Here is a 22733-nt window from a genome sequence, read left to right on the forward strand (position 1 = left end):
ATCTACTTAAATCACACTCAATAAATATTACTAAAATACTCTTTGATAAATAGCTGTCCACTAAATATCTATAATAAATAACATGGAATAGCTAAGCGACAAGGTGTCTGTCCCACAAAAGGGATGGCCACAAAGCGACATAGCGTTTGTTGTTGTTCCGTGGCTAAGCGGCCAGACGTCTGTCCCACAAAAGGGATGGCCACAAAAGCGACATAGCTGTAGTTAAGGCCAAAAGGTGTCTGTCCCACAAAAGGGATAGCCGCAAAGCAACATAGCTTTATAATATGATCAAACAATTTGTGTCATACGTAAAAATGTAAAACACTTCCAAATAATAATACTAAATACCATTTGATAATTAGGCTACTTAAATCACACTCAATAAATATTACTAAAATACTCTTTGATAAATAGCTGTCCACTAAATATCTATAATAAATAACATGGAATAGCTAAGCGACAAGGTGTCTGTCCCATAAAAGGGATGGCCACAAAGCGACATAGCGTTTGTTGTTGTTCCGTAGATAAGCGGCAAGACGTTTGTCCCACAAAAGGATGGCCACAAAGCGACATAGCTGTAGTTAAGGCCAAAAGGTGTCTGTCCCACAAAAGGGATAGCCGCAAAGCAACATAGCTTTATAATATGATCAAACAATTTGTGTCATACGTAAAATGTAAAACACTTCCAAATAATAATACTAAATACCATTTGATAATTAGCTATCTACTTAAATCACACTCAATAAATATTACTAAAATACTCTTTGATAAATAGCTGTCCACTAAATATCTATAATAAATAACATGGAATAGCTAAGCGACAAGGTGTCTGTCCCACAAAAGGGATGGCCACAAAGCGACATAGCGTTTGTTGTTGTTCCGTAGATAAGCGGCAAGACGTTTGTCCCACAAAAAGGATGGCCACAAAGCGACATAGCTGTAGTTAAGGCCAAAAGGTGTCTGTCCCACAAAAGGGATAGCCGCAAAGCAACATAGCTTTATAATATGATCAAACAATTTGTGTCATACGTAAAAATGTAAAACACTTCCAAATAATAATACTAAATACCATTTGATAATTAGCTATCTACTTAAATCACACTCAATAAATATTACTAAAATACTCTTTGATAAATAGCTGTCCACTAAATAGCTATAATAAATAACATGGAATAGCTAAGCGACAAGGTGTCTGTCCCACAAAAGGGATGGCCACAAAGCGACATAGCTTTATAATATGATCACACAATTTGTGTCATACGTAAAAATATAAAACACTCTCAAATAATAATACTATATGCCATTTGATAATTAGCTATCTACTTAAATCACACTTAATAAATATTACTAAGATACTCTTTGATATATAGCTCTGCTGTCCACTACATATCTATAATAAATAACACTACAACATCTTTAACTAAATAATATTAAAATGCCCTTTGATAAATAGTTGTATACTATAGAACACACACACAATATATTATACTAAAATACCCTTTTTCTATCTACTACTGAAACCCATCGATAACTAATAACTAAATAATATTAAAATACTCTTATATACAAATCCCAGTAACACCCGTGAGTGAACAAAATACCACTCATTCCTTCATTCATAATACTTCATTCCTTCTATTCAGTTCCAGAAATATTTTCCACACAATTATAATCTGAATTTGATATTTTTTGATAAATGGCGACGTCAGTCAAAATGATCATCAACAATGCAAACCGCATCGCCTAGGAAACGATAATTTTATAATTTCCATTGTGATGTGGTCAAGAAAAGTCAATAAGAGATTCAAATAAAATATTATTTGTTAAAATAACACAATTTAATATAAACTATTTTTTAAAGGAAAACAAGACTCTTACAATTGTTCGGAGATTGTAATATTAGTTTGGATAAGTTAATTGTATTAAGTTCCGCTACTGTGTTAACGAATTTGAAGACAATTGAAACCAATAAGAAATTTCCCATAAAATAAACCTATTAAAGGTATCTTACCGTTAAGATCATAAACAAGCCTACAATATTTTCATAAAATTATAACTTTAACGATAATGAAACCAATCGGAATTTTGATCGTAAAATTATATAACCTTCGTCCAGACATGTCTGGTTCTTACGCAAACAAAAGATCTATGCGGTTTAAGACGCCTATTTTGAAATTTAGTCGAAGAACATTAAAATGTATTTCAGAGACATTATTTAAGAGACGGAAACGTAGTTCTTGGAAGAGTATGCTTTACGCGTCGAAAGATGCCATCCGCATATCGACAGCGGAAACATTATAGACTTTTAATATTGTTACTTGCAAAATTCTTTTACATATTTTTATAACTTGTTAGTATATGAAAGTCATTTTCTGCTTTATATAGTTTATTTAATAATAATATGTGCTAAAACAAATATATTATTATATATCATATTTGAACAAAATTATTTCCCATGTAATTAATTAATGATGAAATACGTTTAATACTAATTTAAAATTAATATAAAATAAACGTCTTATTACCTAAGTGTAGACAACCGGATTAGAATTTTAATTATACTATAGCGCCTGGTGTTTCTCATTACACAACCGGGTATAGACATTTTAACATACAGATGTCACCTGCCACTTATTTTATTATTTAGCGTATAGCATTACGACGCGTTAAAAAATAATATACAAGGTGGTCCCTACTATATTCCGGAAACTTCGGCATCATATTTTGCAGATAATAATTGGATAATGTTAAACGAAAAGGAACCAAGTGCCAAATTACGAAAACTGAGTAAAAGGCATCATCCGACAGAGCAGTGTTCAATGTACAGGGTCCGGCAATAGTGCGTCGGGCATCTGTAGCTCCTAGAATAAAAAAACTTGAAAATTTTGTTTAAGTGAAAACCTAAAGTATGTATGACGATGTATTTCGGAAAATATTTTAACTTCTATAAAGTGGCTCAAAAAAGTGTGAGTGGATCTGGATGATTTTTTTTTAAATGGATATATATATACTCGGTTCCTCATTCCTGGCTGATGGAGATATTGAAAATCTATAAAATTAATGAGCAAACCATCGACCTACTCCGGCACCTAATGGGTTCATGGCGCACCACGCTATTAGTTAGAGGAAATACCGACTCTTACAAGACCAGAGAAATCCCCATCCAGAGAGGAATATTCCAGGGAGACAGCTTGAGTCCCTTGTGGTTTTGTCTCGCTATAAACCCGTTGAGTAACATGCTAAACCGAAGCGCATACAGATACAAGATTGACGACCGAACGAAGCTTACACATCTATTTTACATGGATGACCTCAAGTTGTATGCAAAAAGTCGAGAGCAGCTTGAGGGACAGCTTGAGCTGGTCAGAAGTCTCAGCCAGGGTATTTGTATGAGGTTTGGGCTCGATAAATGTGCGACTATCCATATAAAGAGGGGAAAGCTAACTGAAAGCGCAGACATCTAGCGAACGGAAGCGAAATTCGAAATTTGGGAGCGGAGACTTCATACAGATATTTAGGCATACAACAAACCTATGAGCTGAAACAGAAAGACAATAAAGAGCAGGCCGAAAAGGAATTGGTACGAAGAACAAATAAAATATTAAAAACACAACTCGATGCCAAAAATAAGTTTACTGCATACAACATCTGGGCAGTACCGGTGCTAACATATACCGCCGGCATACTCACGTGGTCAAAAACGGATCTAGAAAGATTGTAAAATTTAAATAAATAATATTTAACGTAAAATTATAGTAAACATGATGCAAAAATAATAGCTATTTGCGATATTTTATGAGCTAGTACACAGAGGTCGTTGCGAGGAAATTTGACTGTTACACGGAGATTGTAATATTAGTTTGGATAAGTTAATTGTATTAAGTTACGCTACTGTGTTAACGAATTTGAAGACAATTTCCCCAATAAGGAATTTTCCATAAAATAAACCTATTAAAGGTATCTTACCGTTAAGATCATAAACAAGCCTACAATATTTTCATAAAATTATAACTTTAACGATGATGAAACCAATCGGAATTTTGATCGTAAAATTATATAACCTTCGTCCAGACATGTCTGGTTCTTACGCAAACAAAAGATCTTTGCAGTTTAAGACGCCTATTTTGAAATTTAGTCGAAGAACATTAAAATGTATTTCAGAGACATTATTTAAGAGACGGAAACGTAGTTCTTGGAAGAGTACGCTTTACGCGTCGAAAGATGCCATCCGCATATCGACAGCGGAAACATTATAGACTTTTAATATTGTTACTTACAAAATTCTTTTACATATTTTTATAACTTGTTAGTATATGAAAGTCATTTTCTGCTTTATATAGTTTATTTAATAATAATATGTGCTAAAAACAAATATACTATTATATGAACAAGAAAGAAATAGTGAGGGAAATGTATAAAAAAGAAGAAAAAGATTAAACGGCTCAGCCCTCAACAACTCGCGACCGTATACACCATTGTACACCAGTGCAGAAACGCACACTCACACAGCCACACATCTACACTAGTGTACACTGATGTTACTGCCTTCAGACTTCATCAGTACGGTAAGGAACCAGGAAGCGATGAAACCGATCCCAAAACACAAAAAACCAGGAAGCAAACGATCGCAGCGAGCACCGTGTGAACCTTGGGACCGATGAAATTGATGAAAAAGCGAAAATAAATGATGGAAATAAAAAGGAGCAAACGGGAGCCTAAAGCCCCAATTTGCAGCCAAGAACCAGAGTCGCCCAGGATTGTGGGCTTCGTCCAGAACAGCCGGTTTTTTAAATAATTTTATTTTCCATCATTTATTTTCGTTTCTTCATCAATTTTTTTTCCATCTCCTGGGTTGCACACGGTGCCTCGTTGCATCGTTTGCTTCCTGGTTTTTTGTGTTTTGGGATCGGTTTCATCGCTTCCTGGTTCCTTACCGTACTGATGAAGCCTGAAGGCAGTAACATCAGTGTACACTAGTGTAGGTGTGTGGTTGTGTGAGTGTGTGAGTGTGCGTGTCTGCACTGGTGTACACTGGTGTATACGGTTGCGAGTTCTTGAGGGCTGAGCCGTTTAATCTTTTTCTTCTTTTTTATACTATTATATATCATATTTGAACAAAATTATTTCCCATGTAATTAATTAATGATGAAATACGTTTAATACTAATTTAAAATTAATATAAAATAAACGCCTTATTACCTAAGTGTAGACAACCGGATTAGAATTTTAATTATATTATAGCACCTGGTGTTTCTCATTACACAACCGGATATAGACATTTTAACATACAGACGTCACCTGCCACTTATTTTATTATTTACCGTATAGCATTACGACGCATTAAAAAATAATATACAAGGTGGTCCCTACTATATTCCTGAAACTTCGGCATCATATTTTGCAGATAATAATTGGATAATGTTAAACGAAAAGGAACCAAGCGCCAAATTACGAAAACTGAGTAAAAGGCATCATCCGACAGAGCAGTGTTTAATGTACAGGGTCCGGCAATAGTGCGTCGGGCATCTGTAGCTCCGAAAATAAAAAACTTGGGAATTTTGTTTAAGTGCAAACCTAAAGTATGTACTAGGATGTATTTCAGGAAAATATTTTGACTTCTATAGAGTGGCTCAAAAAAGTGTGAGTGGATCGGGATGCATTTTTTTAAATGGAACACCCTGTATATTATTATATCCTTGGCTTCCTTTCAGATCACTTTACATAATCCTAACACATGAGTAAATATATTTCGATAATTAATAATACAAGAACTGTCCTGAAATCAAAACTACACTAGATATTTACTTTAGATGGCCTGTACTTACTTTGCTATAAACATGGAAATCGTAAATCATACAGGATGTTTAAAATTCGAAGCCAAACTTCCTAAAATATAAAATAATTTTTCTTTGTTTTTTTAAACAGAACACCCTGTATATTACTTTTTCAATAGATGGAAAATTAAAAAATGAACATTTTTTACGCTTAGAGTATTTCAAAAATTTTAACGGTTTTGCAGATATTCCCGGTTTTGTATTTCATATGGCATTTTCCACAGTAAATTTTTAAAGCCACACCTAATGATTTATCTCTCGTATTTTACCATTGAGAGCGCCATATGAAATAATACTGCGTGTATCCGGAAAACTATTAAACATTTTGAAATACTTTAAATACAAAAAATGTTTATTTTTTAATTCTCCATCAAATAAAAAAATAATATACAGGGCAAAAAAAAACGAACAAAAATTATTTTATATTTTTGAAAGTTTGGCGTAAAATATTGAACATCCTGTATGATTTACGATTACTATATTTATTGCAAAGTAAGAACAGGCCATCTAAAGTAAATATCTAATATAGTTTTGATTTCAGAACAGTTCTTGAATTTTTAATACTTTTTTTTAAGAAGGGTTGAAAAATATATATTTTTGATTTATTTTTTATTATCTCTGAAACTATCGAAATAGATTTACTGATATCTTAGGATTATGTAACGTGATCTAAAAGGAAGCCAAAAATGCAATAATATACAGGATGTTCCATTTAAAAAAAAACATCCAGATCTACTCACACTTTTTTGAGCCACTTTATAGAAGTTAAAATATTATCCCGAAATGCATCGTCATACATACTTTAGGTTTTCACTTAAACAAAATTTTCAAGATTTTTTATTCTAGGAGCTACAGATGCCCGACGCACTATTGTCGGACCCTGTATATGTGGAAAAAAATCCACGCTACAATTAGGTGTTTCAGTGACATCCATTGAACAGGGTCCTAAGCACCACCACTGTGTAGGATTCTTTTGAATTTGTCTAAAAGGATCCAAGCGACAATTCCTTTTATATGTATGTCCGTTTTCTGTTGATTCTCTTTAAATGTTTGCTTAGTCGCGTGCTTTTCATATTAAAACTACAAAACTATTAAAAAAAGGTATTAGCCTAAAACAAGGGTAAACATAGGAATTAGTGAAAGATCTAAAAGTATTGTGTTGGCTGCTTGGGAAAATATAATTTTTGAAACAATGGATAAAGGAGACTTCTATTCTACAGAACAAACAGAGAAACATATCTGCAATAGAAAACGCCGTAAACCATGTTGTAGATTTTCTTTTTGGTTACAAGTAACCAAGAACTTGGTTCTTTTTTAAAATTAATAACAGTACTCCGGTATTTCTAAAAAAAGAATTATGGGCCAAATGTTTATTAAAATGTGTAAAGTTTAAAGCTATGTCTTGTCAATTTGTTCTTGTACTCATCTTAAATCAATTTTGTCATAAATTGTGGATACATTTTTCTTGATAGCTCAACAAAGAGAGATAGAGCTCGCTCATACGTTAGAAGGCATCTCAAAATCACAGTTTGGCGCTTGGGTTCTTTTCGATTAGCATTATCCAATTATTTCCAAATAATATACGTATTGCCTAGGTCCTGAAGGCATCGCTTGAGCATTTTTCATCCGATATACCCCGGGTCTGACAGCCTATCTTCAACGTACCGGGTCTGACTCCGTCAATTTAATAAATACATAAATATATATATATATATATATATATATATATATATATATATATATATATATATATATATATATATATATATATATATATATATATATATATATATATATATATATACTATATATATATATATATATATATATATATATATATATATATATATATATATATATATATATATATATATATATATATATATATATATATATATATATATATATTAAGATAACTCATAAATACAGGGTCCAGCAAGTGCGTCGGGCATTCGGGAGAATTTTGTTTAAGTGCAAACCTAAAGTATGTACCAGGATGTATTTCAGGAAAATATTTTAACTTCTATAGGGTGGCTCAAAAACGGGTGAGTGGACCTGGATGATTTTTTTTTAAATGGAACACCCTGTATATTATTGCATTTTTGGCTTCCTTTTAGATCACTTTACATAATCCTAAGATACCAGTATATCTATTTCGATAGTTTCAGAGATATTAAAAAATAAATCAAAAATATATATTTTTCAACCCTTCTTAATAAAAAGGAACCAAGCGCCAAATTACGAAAACTGAGTAAAAGGCATCATCCGACAGAGCAGTGTTTAATGTACAGGGTCCGGCAATAGTGCGTCGGGCATCTGTAGCTCCGAAAATAAAAAACTTGGGAATTTTGTTTAAGTGCAAACCTAAAGTATGTACTAGGATGTATTTCAGGAAAATATTTTGACTTCTATAGAGTGGCTCAAAAAAGTGTGAGTGGATCGGGATGCATTTTTTTAAATGGAACACCCTGTATATTATTATATCTTTGGCTTCCTTTCAGATCACTTTACATAATCCTATCACATGAGTAAATATATTTCGATAATTTCAGAGATATTAATAAATAGATAAAAATTATATATTTTTCAGCCTTTCTTAAAAAAATAATTAATAATACAAGAATTGTTCTGAAATCAAAACTATATTAGATATTTACTTTAGATGGGCTGTACTTACTTTGCTATAAACATGGAAATCGTAAATCATACAGGATGTTTAAAATTCGACGCCAAACTTCCTAAAATATAGAATAATTTTTCTTTGTTTTTTTAAACAGAACACCCTGTATATTACTTTTTCAATAGATGGAAAATTAAAAAATGAAATTTTTTTGCGTTTAGAGTATTTCAAAATTTTTAACAGTTTCGCAGATATTCCCGGTTTTGTATTTCATATGGCATTTTCCACAGTAAATTTTTAAAGCCACCTAATGATTTATCTCTCGTATTTTACCATTGAGAGCGCCATATGAAATAATACTGCGTGTATCCGGAAAACTATTAAAAATTTTGAAATACTTTAAGTACAAAAAATGTTTATTTTTTAATTCTCCATCATATAAAAAAATAATATACAGGGTGTTCCATTTAAAAAAAACGAAGAAAAATTATTTTATATTTTTGAAAGTTTGGCGTAAAATATTGAACATCCTGTATGATTTACGATTACTATATTTATAGCAAAGTAAGAACAGGCCATCTAAAGTAAATATCTAATATGGTTTTGATTTCATTCGTTCTTGAATTTTTTGGTTGTTAATATATATTTTTAATTTATTTTTTAATATCTCTGAAACTATCGAAATAGATTTACTGGTATCTTAGGATTATGTAAAGAGATCTAAAAGGAAGCCAAAAATGCAATAATATACAGGGTGTTCCATTTAAAAAAAAATCATCCAGATCCACTCACACTTTTTTGAGCCACTTTATAGAAGTTAAAATATTTTCCTAAAATACATCCTAGTACATACTTTAGGTTTTCACTTAAACAAAATTTTCAAGTTTTTTTATTCTAGGAGCTACAGATGCCCGACGCACTATTGTCGGACCCTGTATATGTGGAAAAAAATCCACGCTACAATTAGGTGTTTCAGTGACATCCATTGAACAGGGTCCTAAGCACCACCAGACAATTCCTTTTATATGTATGTCCGTTTTCTGTTGATTCTCTTTAAATGTTTGCTTAGTCGCGTGCTTTTCATATTAAAACTACAAAACTATTATAAAAAAGGTATTAGCCTAAAACAAGGGTAAACATAGGAATTAGTGAAAGATCTAAAAGTATTGTGTTGGCTGCTTGGGAAAATATAATTTTCGAAACAATGGATAAAGGAGACTTCTATTCTACAGAACAAACAGAGAAACAAATCTGCAATAGAAAACACCGTAAACCATGTTGTAGATTTTCTTTTTGGATACAAGTAACCAAGAACTTGGTTCTTTTTTAAAATTAATAACAGTACTTCGGTATTTCTTAAAAAAGAATTATGCGCCAAATGTTTATTAAAATGTGTAAAGTTTAAAGCTATGTTTTGTCAATTTGTTCTTGTACTCATCTTAAATCAATTTTGTCATAAATTGTGGATACATTTTTCTTGATAGCTCAACAAAGAGAGATAGAGCTCGCTCATACGTTAGAAGGCATCTCAAAATCACAGTTTGGCGCTTGGGTTCTTTTCGATTAGCATTATCCAATTATTTCCAAATAATATCTGAAGTAATGTCAATATTTGGTGTCTCGGAGTTTTTTGACATTAGAAATTTGATTTTGATGTCAATGTGACTCCTACTTGTAGAGGGCGCCACCTACATATTTTTAACTTGTTTGAAAAGTTACAACTGTTCGTCCGTACCGTTTTCCAAAACTAAGTATTTTAGTACAATCATTTATAGGAACTTTTTTTGCTTATTTTTATCTGTAGAATACGTTGCCGAAGTTTCCGGAATACAGGTCGGACCACCCTGTATAACAAATAAAAAAATCACAAACATCTAGATATTTTATACCGGGTGCGTCTCAAAAGTGGCTCACCCCTATAATTTTTTTATTTTTTCAGATAAAAAAAAGAGATTTGGTATGTTAGTATATGACATAAATTGAAATTGATTGACGCATTTAATTGTTTTACAACTTTTAATTTTAAATGGCACCCCGATATATTTTTACTTTATTCGATAGAAAATGATATTCTGAATAGAATGACGTATCATATGTCAATTTTGACATTCTCGCTTAATAAAAAATCGTATTTTAAATTTCAATCTAGAGTGCCATGGCTATGTTAAAAACACTAATTCTTAATCAAGGAGCGTTGGAAAAATAGATTTGATCATCTAATGATTTTAGTGTTTTGTCCTGGCCGGTTAAAAAATGCCCAAATCGTATTTTTAGTCATATCTCAACTTTTTCAAATGGAACAAGGGTGGCTCATTAGCGTTTTTGGAAAAATAATTTTTTAAGAATATTTGATACCACACACTTGGTATTTCGAGTCAAATTTTCGTTACGAACCGCAAGTTATAACTTCAATTAAACCATAGGCCCAAATTTCAAAAGCTGACAAAGGACATGTCATTTTATTCAGAGTGTTATTTTCTCTCGAATAAAGTAAAAAAATACCGAGGGTGCTATTTAAAAATCAAAAGTTGTAGCCATTTCCGGTGAAACAGGCAGTAACCGAAAACAACTGAATACGTCAATCAATCCAAATTTATGTTATAATATACCGTAATATACTAATATACCAAGTCTCGTTTTTTTTAACTGAAAAAATAAAAAAGTTATATGGGTGAGTCATTTTTGAGACGCACCTGGTATACTCTATCACGTCCGGCGTTGCAGTTTATTAAGTTGTTGAGTTCTATAAAGTTGTCACGAATTATTTGAAAATAACTATTGAGATTAATATTATTGTGTTTTTTTAATACTTATTTGTTGTTCTGTTTTTGTAATAAAGGATTTAGTGTGAACATATGAGAAAAATGAAATTTATCCCTTGTGTGGTATGACAAGAATAATATGTAAACTATTTTTGAAGTTTGTATCTTTATAGTTTACACTTTATCCACTGTCGCAAAAGTTTGCTGTATTATTATCTGGTATTTTACCTCGTCAAAGTTTTCAGAGTACCATGGCTGGTCCGAATCCTAAACATTATAAATTTCCCCAAACTTATTCGGATAGTACAAGCTAGCAAAAGAGCTTTAGAAACTTTTGATATTTAAAAGTTTTAGAGCCGCTTAACACATCCACAAACAGAGCGAAGCATTATTTCCATTGTTTGCAAAAGGAAAACAAGATATAATGCACGTAGCGCGATAGATAAACAACGGATATTTTGTCACGAGTTTATTGTTCTTTGAATTTATGGGTTCACTGTATACCACGCTGACAAATGGTTCATATGAGAGCTGATGAATTTCAAAGAAAGCGATGTTATATTAATCTTAATAATTTTATAAAAATAGTTTAACTTGTAAAATATTTTATTTTATTTGTCCTAGAAATACATTATTCAAAGTTAAAGAATTCTGTCAAGTAACGATGGACAAAATTTAATTTTAATTTAATTTATTTTTTATTTTTCTTATTATGATTTATTTGATTTTAGATTCTCTCTAGAAAAATATAATAAATATAATTGATGTGTATCTACTGTCTTTAAGATTTTTTTTATTTATACATGAAAATATTTGATTAAGTTTTGTAAATTAACAATTTAACGTAGAATGTAGAATGAGTGAGAGTGGGGGTAAATCACTGCGACCTTAAAGATCTATTGTGCTCCCCTTCCTTGAGTCATCACAGAGTCTATAACCCATCATCCTCTTCTGACAACAGATGTTCTTCATCCGAGAGTACACACCCTTCCACGGTTGGAGTTTGGCCGTCCGTGCCCTTCACAGTCGAGGAACTTGCCTTCGGCTAAGGTACCCGTGAGGTGTAGGCTGGAGGACCTGTCTCCATTTTCTCCACCTCTTTAACTTGGTCTCTCCTTAGACCTGATACAGGTGTTGTCCCGTATCTATAATAGAGGATATGTCCCTCTTTCTCTATTGCTTCCTTGGATTTGAGGTCAATTCCTATTGTGAGGACCTGACCATGACCCTCATCCCCCGAGTTGATGACTCGCCAACTCGATGACCTTACATTGAAGTTCTGATCCAGGATAAGGCTCAACAGGTAGGTGTTGTCTTTCCCTTTGCTCCTCGGCAGAAAGACCACGATGGCCGCCCCTTTAGGGATGTTTTCTCCCTTCACTGCAACCAGTTCCGACCCTTGACCAATTTTTAAGCTTAAGTGCGATTGCCACCAACCATTTCGCCGATTCCTGAGACACACAATCTATGAGGATCATGCCCACCCAAGAAGGCCCCATGAAAGTGTATCCCCGCAAAACGCAGTTGACCCACATCTTGTAGATCGTTGTGTTGCGATCCGATCGCCACTACTTCGTCCAGTATAGCCTCTTCCAGAGACTTTGCTGGTCGAAGATCAGAGTAAGCTCTGGGAAATCCTTTGGCAGCACCGCTATTTTCACTTGTCCAGCAATAGCGGCAAAGCTGGTGGTATCACCGAATATCACATCAGGGACGTATGTCCCTGCTTGCCTCCCGATAGTAGACGGCCTCCCATCCTGGCTTTTTTCTGTTCCTGCCAGAGAAGAGGTGAAATGTTCTCGCTCCCCCTCTTGCCCTTTGAGGGAGATGAGTCAGGTTGTTTCTGGGTTTCTTTACTCTCCCTTTTCGGAGGAGTGTTTTCGCTTTTGCTTCCTCTGGAGCAAGTCCTTCTGCTCCGCTAAGATCTACTCTCAGAGGATCGTCTAGCCCGCCTGGTTGACCCAGGCCGGGTAGACGAAACGGTAGCTTGTGTCGCTTATTGGGTCTAGAGTTTCTAGAATCTTAAATAAAGTAAAACAATATTAAGGATACCAATTTTTTAATTATATTTTCATATACATTTAAAAATCAATAATAATTATTGATTTATTTGCTACAATTATTGTAGTAATTTCCGGTGAAACAGGAAGTATATAGTAATAAATATTTTTCATTATTTGACTTCACACCTGGCAGTATGCCCCATCCTTAGCCTCGTGAGTGTTGTCAGAGTATACAAACATATTTCAAAACGCAGGATCACCCTGTTGTTATGAGGAGAAGTATTAAATTTTTATTTAATATGAAATGTGATTTATTCTATCTACTGTGTTATTCACCAGTAAAGGTTCCACCAAAATAGTATAATATATTTTATCTTAAAATTACATAATATTGCACTTTATATACGATGACACTAAACATATGTAAGCAAACAAACGTTACATATTAAGGAAATCTGCAACTGCCTGTTAAAGTTTACACTCCAGAGATTAATTTTCGTATATTATGAAGGAACGCTCCAAGTAAAGCGTGTACGAATATATGAGGCGAATTGGCATATTCTACTTAAATATTAAATAATATAAGATCATCATTATTTATGCATACTAAATAAATTACAATTTTAAAATAACTTTAATATAGATATTTTTCAAGGTTATTCAAATGTGGCTTCTTGGGCTAATTGCAAAAAAATAGTAAACGGAAATACAAAACTGGTTCGCTGATCTTGATCTTGATCTTAACAAAATCCCTGAAAAAAAAATTCCTATGTATTAACTAGAATTGACAACATGGAGATAGAGAACGAGAAAGATAAAGAAACTAGAAAAGGCAATTTCTTAGCTCAAACACTGACCTTAATTAGCAAACTAAACAAGAAAGTAGAGGAACATCAGACAGCTCAAGGTTCTAGTCATCCACAATTGGTAAACCCGGATGGTGGTTTGGAACCCCACGACACAAATGGTATTTTTAATGCAAGCACATCATCTAGAGTTGGAGGTAGACATGGTGGTGCTGATATTGCTGCGGCTGTGAGCCCGATTAAGCCGATATTGCCCAATAAGTGGGATGTTAAATTTTCTGGAGATAAGAAAGGTTTGTCACTGATGGCTTTCTTCGAGAGAGTGGAAGAATTAAGTAAAGCCAGGAATGTGTCAAAGGAAATATTTCTGGAATCTGGGATTGATCTATTTACTGGAAGAGCATATAGATTTTATCAGGAACGTAGGATTGAAGCAAGGACTTGGGATGAATTGGTAGTTATGTTTAAGGAAGAATATTTGCCTGCAGATTACGAGGACAAATTGTTCGACGAGATCAGGAAAAGAACACAAGGTTCAGAGGAGACTATTGGTAGTTATCTGGCTATCATGGCGCAGTATTTTTAGAGGCTTTCCTCTCCTCTATCGGAAGCAGCGAAATTGAAAATTTTACTGAAAAATATGTCTCCCTTTTACCAAAATCAACTCGGGTTGATAGATATTACAACCATTGCACAATTAAGGACACTTTGTCGAAAACTGGAGGCCAGAAGAGAGTCTGTTGAGAATTTTGCAATGTCTACTCGTCGCACTAATGCTTTAGAGCCTGATTTGGCGTACTTAGAAGTGGAAGAGCACTTGGCTAATGTCGAAGTAACTCCTAGTATCAGTAGAATACCTGTACAAACGAAAGAAGTACTTTGTTATAGATGCCAACAACCGGGTCATCGGGCGATTGGATGTCTCTTACCGGCAAAGATGCACTGCTACAAATGTAAAAAGGAAGGATACACTGTAAAGACTTGCTCTTCTTGCCGCCAGGAAACGCCAATCGGCGGACTTAGGTCTTGAGCCTAAGTCTGCCACAGCGTTTTAGGTCTTGAGCCTAAGTCTGCCACAGCGTTACCACTTAAAAATTTATAAATTTTACTAGGATTTATTTTAGACCATGCTGCTGGTGATGAGAGAACTTACCTCAAAGTTGATATTTTAGGAAATAAAATTTTGGGACTTTTGGACTGTGGAGCTTCCCGGACTTTTATTGGACGTGCAGGATGGGAACTATTGGGTAGTCTTGGACTCTTGACAGAACTGGGAACCCTCGTGCATTTCTTGCCAATTCTAAAAAGATTGAATGTTTAGGCACTATTAATGTTCCAATTCAACTTAGAGACAAAGTTGTTTTAATCAAGGCTATAGTTACTTAGGTTGTGAAATGCTTTGAACACTAATTTTTGGGTATGACTTCATTGTAAAGATGGGTATCGTCCCTGATCTGCGCAGTGGTGAATGGCATTTTTCACAAGAGTCAACTGAGTTGTTTGCTGTAGGTGAACAGGTGAAAGTACCGAGAATTCTTAGTGAAATAGAAAAGATGCGACTTCAAGCTTTGGTCGATAGATATAAGAAACCTACTGATGATGTTCTTGGATGTACTACTCGTACTGAACATGTTATTAAAACTTCATCAGCACCAATCAAACAACGATATTACAGAGTATCTCCGTTTATGCAGAAGTTCATAGATGAAGAACTGGATACTATGTTACAGCTTGGAGTAATCGAGAAAAGTAAGAGTCCTTGGTCTTCGCCCATAGTGATGGTCAAGAAGAAGGGTACTGACAAATATCGATTCTGCATAGACTATCGGAAATTAAATGCAGTTACAGAGAGAGATAGTTATCCTCTACCACTAGTTTCTGATATTTTGGATAAACTTAAAGACGCTCGTTATCTATCAAGTTTGGATGTAAAGTCAGCGTATTGGCAGGTAAATGTTGCGGAATCTTCGCGCCCTTATACCGCTTTTTCTGTTCCGAACTGTAACCTGTTTCAATTTAGAGGGATGCCTTTCGGCCTCCATAATGCACCAGCCACTTGGCAACGACTCATGGATGAAATTCTTGGTCCTGAATTGGAGCCACATGTATTTATATATTTAGATGATGTAGTAATTGCTACGAAAACATTTGAACATAATTTAACGGTCTTGAATGAGGTCCTGCATAGGTTGGAGGATGCTAACATTGTGATTAGCTGGGAGAAGTGTCAGCTATGTCGTCCGGAAATGCGTTATTTGGGTTACGTTGTTGATGCAAGAGGACTTAGAGTTGACCCTGACAAAGTTGCTGCAATGTTGGAATCGCCTAGATCTAAGACAGTGACGGAAGTGCGAAGACTGGCGGAAACATTTTCTTGGTATCGGAGGTTTGTGCCAGATTTTTCTACGATAATTGCTCCGATTACTGGACTTACCAAGAAGAGTAAGAAGTTTATTTGGACGGAAGAATGTGAGGAATCCTTTCGTAGGGTGAAGGAAAGGTTAGTGGCCTCGCCGATTTTAAGATTTCCGGACTATTTTTTACCATTCTCTATACAGACTGACGCATCTGGTTATGGCATTGGAGCTGTATTGACACAACCTGACTCTAATGGGGACAGAGCGATTTGCTATTTAAGTCGTTCGCTGACGAAACAAGAGCGAAACTTTTCCACTACAGAGAGAGAGTGTCTAGCTGTATTGTGGGCCGTAGAAAAGCTAAGACTCTATTTTGAAGGTATTAAATTTCAAGTAATCACCGATTATTATAGTCTGAAATGGCTGCAGAATCTAAAAGATCCTTCTGGCAGACTTGCAAGATGGTCAGTAAGGTTACAGCAATATAATTTTTCTATCATTCACCGACAGGGTAAAGACATGGTTGTGTCAGATATGCTGTCACGTTCAGTACCTATTGTAAATTCGATTGACGTACAAGGTACAGAATCAGTTGTCCAGAATATGTCAGACCCTTGGGTTAAAAATATGATAGACAGAGTCAATAAATATCCTTTGAAGTATCTTTCGTGGCGAGTGCAGGATGATAGACTGATGAAATATGTAAAGGAGGATTATCCTGGATTGAATCCTTCGAGTGATTGTTGGAAGATGGTTGTACCAAAATCAGAAAGGTTCGCACTTATGATTTCAGCGCATGACTCACCTTTATCTGGTCATCTAGGTGGTGTCTTTAAAACGTATGGCCGACTGACTGAAAGATATTATTGGCCTAAGATGAGATATGATGTTGCTGCTTTTATGCGCAGGTGTTCTCCCTGTATGGCACATAAACCAGACAATCGTCCACCAAAAGATAAAATGGTATTCCATCCCAAACCACATCAGCCTTGGGAAATGGTATATACAGAATTGATGGGTCCACTACCAAGATCCTACAATGGAATGACATATATACTTGTTGTGACTGATTACTTTAGTAAATTTTCGTTAGTTTTTCCATTAAGAAATTCTCGTTCGCCTGCCATCATCAAGAAAATTGAAGATATTTTTCTCACTTTTGGAGTTCCGCGTGTGTTGATGTGTGATAATGGTCCACAATTTCGTGGTAAGGATTTCAAAAAGTTTTTAGATAGTGACGACCGTAAGCCGAAATAAGCCGATTTTTTTGGATATATTAAGCTGTTGGATATATTATTAGATCTCTTTTAATTTACCATTATCTGATATTTTCACAAGCAGATTGGATTTATTTCTTCTTGTTTATAACTAGTAGTTGTTAACAAACCACTCAACCTGAAATATTTTCATGATAAATACTCGTAAACATTAGTCGTTATGTAATTTTAGCCATTGGTATATATTACTCACCTTTCTAATGTCCAGTTTTATTGATATATTGAATATTTTAGAAATATATTTTCGATTTGCCAATATTTTGTTTATCTGTCAATTTTGATGCACTTGAAGGTCACAGATTGTAGGTTATTTAGAGTTTTTCTTCTTTTAATAATATTGGGATTTTGTAAATTCGGTCAAAATGAGTCGCCTCAGATTAGTGATACACAAAATTATATATGATTATTTGTTAGATACCTACTTTCAACTTTAGTAAATATTGTTGGTAGTACTTTTAAGTTTTCAAATAACTGATTGAATTTTTGACGGTTGTCAATTTTTCGGTTAGAAATGGTAAAATGTCGCCTAAACGCCTAAAAGTTTAATTCGATTAATTATCGTTAATCATCGATTATATAGGATTATAAATTAGGGTCCATTAGTGATAATTATTTCGGGTGATTTGTGTGGACCCGAATTTTACCTCCAATTGTTGGGATTAATACCAGAGTATAACCGAATAAAAAGAAACCCTTCAGACAGAAGGTAAGTTTCTATTTTCCTTTTTTTTCAAACGAATTTCATAATTTAAGGTGCAAATATTTAATTCCATACTTACTAAATATTTCACATTACATATATAACTAAATCTATATATAATACAAAAAAATTATGGATAAAAAAAATAAAACTTAAATTAAAAATAAAATATTAATTCTAGACATAAAAGAAAAACGAACAAAACCTAAAAATCTTATTTCTAAAAAAAACAATTAATACTAATAATAAAAACTCTTAAAACTCTTATAATCTATAATAAAAACTATTCTATTAAAAAAAACAATAAAATAAACAATTATTTACATATGTACAGTTTCCTTAGATACCTAATTGATTTTAGCTTTTAGTGCAGCTTTGAGGGCTGGGTATAAATCAATTTCTAGGGTTGGGAATAGTATTCTGTAATAAATTACGTAATACTCTTTTGCTTTTTATTAAGATAGATTATGCTAATAATTCAAGTTATTTGCTTTAGTTTACTGTATTTTTTTTGCTTATTTTATTACTGCTATTTATTTTTCTAGAGCAAAGTAGTAAGATGTTTCTTTCTTTGTTCTAGGGTTTTTTTTGGGGACTTTTGCCCCTTTTATTTTCTCGAAGTACTACTTCGTACTACATTTACGTACGGGCACTTTTTGTATGGATACAGATATCGACTTGCATAGAAGTGGATGGTTTTTTGTTTCTGATGCTGCATAAGCACTATAGGCACATGCACCTAGCTATATTGATTGTAGATATTTAGAGTTGAATTTGTTTGAATATTTTGACGATTTATGTAAACCGCATACCGACCTGGTCATTTGATTACTGTGTATAGGATTTTAACGTGTAATACAGAGAATAATATAAATGACCGGTTGACAGACAGAGAGACAGCATCAAAAGGGGCCGGCGAGAAGCCGGTGCGACCGATACAGTGTTGCCGGTTTTTACGGGTGTGGGCAAGGTAAAGCATAAGCATGGTGGGAGAACGCATTGAGAGGGGCGGTGCTTTATGTTAAGGTTCGTATTCACTATCCGAAAGAACAAAGGAATGAAATTCGGTATATTTGGACAGCAAACCGAATGCATGCGGCCGTTCGCCATTCGGTTCGCTCCCTCATCTGTTTCCATTCGGTATATCAAAGACGTTCGCAAACGAATGAGAATTATAGAACCGCGCGAACAAGACTGGACGTTCGCTCGTTGGATAGTAGCATTCGTTCGTTCGGATAGTGAATACGCACCTTTATGTAGATGAAAAGGTGGGGAAAGGAAATAGATCACCTGAGATCCAAACTATTTTTGCATCATTCTTTTCGCCTAGCTGTTTCGGTGTGTACGTTAAGTGTTTCAAAAATGGCTATTTATACGACCGAAGAGAAGGTGCATATCGTTAAATGGTTTTACATTTCCTCAAGTGTGGAAGAGGTCATTGGGCGTTATGTGTTCACCTTTCAAGATCGCCCTGTGCCTTATGCCACAACTGTACGCAACATTGTTCATAAATTTGAGCAAACAGGCTGCATTGCGGCGTGCAGAAATTGTGACAATAAGGAAGGCGCAGAGAAGGTAATTCCCGACAAGGAAATTAATATTTGTGCCGCTGTCGAAACAAGCGAACCTTGTTCAAGCCGAAATATAGCCGAACAAGTTGGTTGCAATGCTCGAACGGTGCGCAGAGTTTTAAAAAGGCATGGATATAAGTCCTACAAAATCAGTACCACGCAAAATTTTTTTCCCGCAGATTGTAACAGACGTCTGGAGTTTTGCGAGGCTGTAAGAGAAAGAGCCGACGGAATAATTTATTTTTGGAAAATATATTATTCTCAGATGAAAGCTCGTTTCCCTTACATGGCTACCACAATCCTTCGATAGTACGTTATTGGTCTCGAGAAAATAAGCACCTTAGTATGGCACTGCGGACACAATATCCACAAAAACTAAATGTTTGGGCTGGCATGCTGCAAAATCATATCATTGGGCCTTTTTTTATTGATGGTATGTTAACAGCTGCCAAATATTTGGATATGCTACAAAACCAAATTGTACCAGCAGTTCGAAATTTGCCAATCAATTTTGAGGAAGTGTGGTTTCAGCAGGATGGCTGTCCTGCGCATAACGCGCGGAACGTAAATCTGTTCCTTCAAACCACATTTCCCAATCGGCTAATTTCCACACAAGGCACAATTAATTGGCCACCACGTTCTCCTGATTTGTCGCCCAATGACTTCTTTCTGTGGGGATATGTAAAAAACTCCATTTATGGCCATAACCATGAACGACCCATGAATATTGACGAGCTGCGATTAAAAATCGTTCAGTCGTTAGAAAATATCCCCGCTGTTATGTTAGCTAAAGTTAGGTCAGAGTTTTATAACCGTCTTGGCTATTGCGAAGCACAACAGGGAGGTATTTTTGAACCTTTGATTTAATTTTTTATAATTATTTTGCTAATTGTCCTTTTTTAAAGTTGATTTTTAGTCATTTTTTTAATGCTTGTTTTAACTTATGCTGAAACAGCAACAAAAACATGAGCAGTATAGATACAACCGGACGTTTAATTATTTTTATTGTTAAAAGATTAAACGTCTCGAGATGTATGGAGAACCTTCAAAATCGTAAATATATTGTAGAATGATGTACACCCAACCCCTTTCAAAATCCGACTGATTTGATTTCTGTCAACCGTTCTAGGACTTCGATACTGTCAGTGTTGCCAGATGAAGTTTTGAAAATTTCCTGAAGCCTGGTTGGCACGGTCAATCAACCAACAAAAAATATTCTTTTAAAATATTTATCTGATGATACTTTTAGAAATGCCAAGTTTGAGAAAACAAATTAAATACACACACTAAATTGTGTCCAAAAATATGCTTTCTAAAAAAGGTATTTCCTGGATAGAAACCTTAATGTTAGGAATATTTCCTAGACCTGGCATCTACGGCCATATTCTCTCCCACTTGATTGATTGTCTCACCCCGCCTCTCGAAATGTGGAAGCCATGCATATCTCTTCGCACGTGTCGCCTCCAAACCAAACCAAACTCTTGAGTCATAGGCGTACTAATATTTTATTTTCATTTAGATTTAGTATTACAGCCAATTTTAGTTTAAAAGTTTTGCTTATGAATTCTGTAAAATTTAATTTATTAGAATTTTAATAATAATCTTTTATGACAGCTGACAATGTTTAAGATGCAAACAGTGGAACAACGCCTCCACCACGCTGCTTCTTAAGCCCCATACATACTCAATATAAAAAACTCATCGACATGATCAAAAAGTTTTATGATCAAGCGGGTTTGTATCATAAATAAAAACAGATAAACAATTTTTATGTAAAACGACCTTTAAAATTAACATTATAAACATTATGTAACTGTTAAGTGGCATGGTTTTATGATTCTAATTGTGTACACTTTAAGGGGTGTGAAATAAATTACGTATTTATAATAATACTGAATTTATGCGGGGTGGTATAACTAGTGTTATAACGGTTGTAGCTATAGTATTACGGGCAACCAACGGTCCAGCTACGTCGAAACACCGGTTCCCATTAGAACACCGAAGTTAAGCAACGTAAGGCGATACTAGTGGATAGACGGGTGACCAGTTCGAAACTTTGTATCGTGCTGTTGTCCAATAAAGGCAAAAGTGTAAAATATATTGACACACACTGCTCATTCACGCCGGTTCGAGGCCGGATGAGATCGGATATCTCGTGAGTAAGAGTCGATTTAGACACTTGCTCGGTCATTGACCGAGGACCGCTGTTCGGATTACTTTATAGTATTACATTATAACATTATCATGTCATAATATTATGAAATAATATTTCCTACTACCAATTTTCTTAATATTGGTACAGCAAACTTATCAGTATAAAGTTTTACTTATCTTTATCCTTTTTATTGCTATTTATAATTCTGAATACGAGGATAAGAAATTTTAGTTTTCAGTACGCCTATGACCGAAAGCAAACGTCTACCTCCCGCTTCATCAGCGGCCATAATTGGATGGAATCAGGGATGAGTAAATATAAAGGACCCTAAAATTAATAAATTTTGCTCCTCTGCTGCAACACGTAAGAAATATTTATTGATGGATCAGTATGACAGAGAAGTAATAAAAAGGCCGTTTTTATGAATAACAAAATGGTATTTGAACATCATATTATAATCATATTGAATTGACAATGGATTAATTTATCAGCTATCTGCAGAAAATTGACAATAATAATAAAAACATGACACATGGCAATTAATATAATTCCAAATTAAAAATCGATAAGAGTTCTTATTCATAATAGTAATACAGATATATTTCAAAGAACTTTACTTAAAATTAACTTTTTTAATTTTGTACTAGT

At 34.2% G+C, this 22733-nt stretch overlaps 1 protein-coding gene across 1 annotated transcript; it reads left to right on the forward strand.

The window, feature by feature from the left end:
- Window positions 1-20365: 20365 nt before the first annotated feature.
- Window positions 20366-20797, forward strand: LOC115889492. Its single transcript, XM_030909500.1, has one exon. It carries the CDS (start codon window positions 20366-20368, stop codon window positions 20795-20797), a length of 432 nt encoding a protein of 143 aa, XP_030765360.1.
- Window positions 20798-22733: the final 1936 nt, after the last annotated feature.

Source organism: Sitophilus oryzae, unplaced genomic scaffold (assembly GCF_002938485.1).
Source record: "Sitophilus oryzae breed Bouriz unplaced genomic scaffold, Soryzae_2.0 scaffold_1177_pilon_pilon, whole genome shotgun sequence".
Taxonomy (NCBI): Eukaryota; Metazoa; Arthropoda; class Insecta; order Coleoptera; family Curculionidae; genus Sitophilus; species Sitophilus oryzae.